General features: G+C 43.6%; 1 protein-coding gene across 1 annotated transcript in view; it reads right to left on the minus strand.

Annotated features, from left to right (window-relative positions):
• Positions 1–28: 28 nt before the first annotated feature.
• LOC109934109 (somatostatin receptor type 1-like) overlaps positions 29–3,360 on the minus strand; it is a 4,375-nt gene continuing 1,043 nt past the window's right edge. The window contains exon 2 of the mRNA XM_048601465.1: positions 29–3,279. Within this exon, the coding sequence (XP_048457422.1) occupies positions 2,703–3,279 (577 nt within the window). The 3' untranslated portion in view covers positions 29–2,702. The remainder of the gene's footprint in view (positions 3,280–3,360) is intronic.

Below are 3,360 nucleotides of genomic sequence, written 5' to 3' on the forward strand. Positions count from 1 at the left end.
CTTGGCCTGCTGTGTTCATCCTGCTCTACACCTTGCTCTCTCAGATTCTCCAGCATCGGCACTACCCACTATTTCTTATAAATCTATTTACTTTTGTTTACCCACCTAATCTGCACTTCTCTCTTAATCTCCTAGGAAGTGGAAGAAAAATTTAGAGCTCTCTCCTCTGAATTTACATTATATGATGGTACACTCACATAGTTAAGAAATATTTTATGGCCCATAAAGTTCAACTTTATTTTTGAATAAGGAACTCTTCTATTTAATAGCCAAACTCCAACTGACTGCCCTCTTCCATGACTATGTTCGCACCCAGCTGTCCTTGAAGAGGGGGCATTGGTGTCTATCAACACCATCAAAGCCTTTAAAGAGAGGTGGGCACATTGGAGGGTGAACTGCCTTATTTTAATTCAGTCCCCTCTCTCTCTCTCCCTGTTGTGCCCTTACTTTTGTTGCTGTTGCACTGCCCTGATGAGCTGAGTTTGCAAATTGTTCTTTGAATTGGTAACACCAATGATTTGGTGATGGTAACGAAAAAGCCAAGCTAAGGTTCAGCCTTGGCCCAATGTTCTCACATCTAAATTAGAAGGTCAGGAGTTCAAGATCTTTTTTGGAGATCTGCAAGATATTCAAGGCTGACACTTCAGTGAGCGCAGCAGCTTTGCCTTTTGGCTGAATGGTTGATCAAAGGTCCAGTTTATTCTCTCTGGTGAGTGTTCGTTTCCCATTGAGCTTTTTGAAAAAAAGCAGGGGTGTCTCTCCAACACTTACCTGTCAAATAATATCTAAAGTCAGATCATTTGGTCATCTGTTTAATGATTTAACTGTGACAGTTCCCCACAACAGACACTACACTTTTCAAACCTCTTTCTTGGCTATAATGCATTTTGCAATGTTCTGAAGGTTTTCTTATTATGAATAAATTAGCTGCTTGTACAACAGCATAAAAAATGCAGCAGTGCAGAGTGTCACTCAAGATATAATCTGAATCTTCGTTTTCAAATGCGACTTTGTTTAAGGATACAATGGTTCTCTTTATGATTAGCAATAAGTCGGATATTGAGATTTTATTTTTGGCAGCTGTAAGTGTGCTTTTAAACTGAATAGTGTATTTTTCATTCCAAAATCCATTTTGGGGATGAGAGAACAATCTTTAGATGCTTGACTGAAAGAACTAATGTTTCCCTTCTCTCTTACCTGATGTGTGCTCATATCAGATGTTGCCTTAGTTCATTAGCTCCATATTATCTCATTTTAACTATCCAGTTGAATGTCACAATTTCTAAACTGTGTGCACATCTGTAATCTAATCCATAGGAACAGAAGAGCAGGGGTAGGCCATTTAGCCCATTGGGCCTACTCCACCATTCAATTGGGTCACAACTGACCTTCTGTGTAAAATCGATTTTCCCACACTATCCCCATATTCCTTAATGTCTTTAATCTCTAGAGATCTATCAATCTCCGTCTGGAATATACTCAATGACTGAGGTTCAACAGCCCTCTGGGGTAAAGAATTCCAAAGATTCTACATCCTACAAATGTGAAAATTAATCCATTGGGACATGACTATACTTTTTCACCCTGCAGCAATAGATGTTTTTTTTTTCCCATTTTCCTGGGGAAACTTTAATGTGATAAAGTAGTCTACCTGCAGAATTGCTCACTCAACTCCGTATATTGAATATCACACAGTGACTGTGCAGCCTGTAGTTACAATGTTAAATGTGAGGTCAATTGAAATGGCTTTTAGTATAGTCCACAATTTGAGGACACAGAGCAGGGCTGTATTTACAAAGACATGATTGTAGTACAGTACAGACCGTGAATGTGATGGAGAAGTGGGGGCGTTGTACATTGCCTATTTGGAAAACATCCCCTGCCTTTAAAGCAAATGTGATTTGGATATAATTCAAACACTGGCTGTCACTTTCTTAACACAACAGGAAAATTGTTGTTGCAATAATTACAAATCTGATCTTGTGTGGTAGTTTATATTCTGGGTTCTCAGCTTGAAACGTATAATGCATTGTCATTTCCCCCAACCATTGATCAACAGATTAGTGCTGTAACAAACACTGAGACTGCATTGGGTGATGAACTGAACAATTTGGTCCCCATCACTGATTTTGCACATCTAACGATGGGGTTACAGAAATGATCTTGAAACCTCAGTCAAGTTTGATGGACAGACCACCCTGGACAAATTCCCTTACAGGTGGAAAAGTAGAGGTTGTCAATGCAGCCCATGTTGATATAAAGGCATATATTAAAGCATACTGTGGATGCTGGACATGTGAAATTATTTTTAAAAACAAAAGTGCTGGAGAAACTCAGCAAGGTCTATCAGCATTTGAGCAGAGTTAACCATTTTTGAGGCCAAACCTTCATTCTGTTTTCCTCTCCCTACAGACGGTGAGAGAACACCGCTGAGTTTCTCCAACACTTTCGGCTCTTTATCTTTTGTACCAGCGCCTGTCAGTGAATAGCGAGGGACGGGGGACGCACAGGAAAGAGGGAGAGAGATTCACTGGAAAAGTGACAAGGGCACACACCTGTGTGCAATGGACACCCACCATCACAAATCCCTGATGAAACTGACTTGTAAACAAACGGTGGAACTGACAATTTGTCATCTTTAAGTAATCTTTAGTAAAATAGATTTCACCTGGAAAACAGTCAAGAGGTGCTTGTCGCTGAATTCATAAGGTGGTTGTTCTTGAGGTGCAAGTACCGTTTCTGTAAACAGTCTCGGAGGCAATGTTTTCAGCAGGCTGGAACTCCAGTGGGCTGCCCAATTTGCTCTTGAGAGCGGTGGAATAGTAGTCGACCGGCTCCTCAGTACCGTTCTCCAGCCAGCGGAAGCACAGAATCCGCTGAAAGGAGCGCCTGAAATTGTCGGACAGGAAGCCGTAGAGGATGGGGTTGGCGCAGCTGTTGGCGTAGCTGAGGATCACACAGAGGTGGCTGACAGTGGTGTCCAGCTCGGCCAGGAAGACGCCGGCTAGGTGCACGGCGTAGAAAGGCAGCCAGCAGATCACAAAGACGGCCACCACGGTCAGCACCAGGCGGGTGAGCTTGCGCTCGGAGCGCCGACGCTGGTGCCAGCCGGCTTTGAGGGCCACAGCCCGGGTCTGCAGGATGATGAGCAGGTAGCACAGGCCGATGGCGAGCACGGGCAGCAAGAAGCCCAGCAGGAAGGTGTAGACGACAAACGCCACTGACCAGGCGGGCCGGGGCCACAGGAACATGCACACCACCTCGCCGTTGGAATTCACACTGGGATCTATGCCCACACTTACACTGGATCCTGCACCCATATTCACACTGGGATTTACACTAGAACCTGCACCCATATTC

This window comes from Rhincodon typus, chromosome 9, assembly GCF_021869965.1.
Source record: "Rhincodon typus isolate 14 chromosome 9, sRhiTyp1.1, whole genome shotgun sequence".
Taxonomy (NCBI): domain Eukaryota; kingdom Metazoa; phylum Chordata; class Chondrichthyes; order Orectolobiformes; family Rhincodontidae; genus Rhincodon; species Rhincodon typus.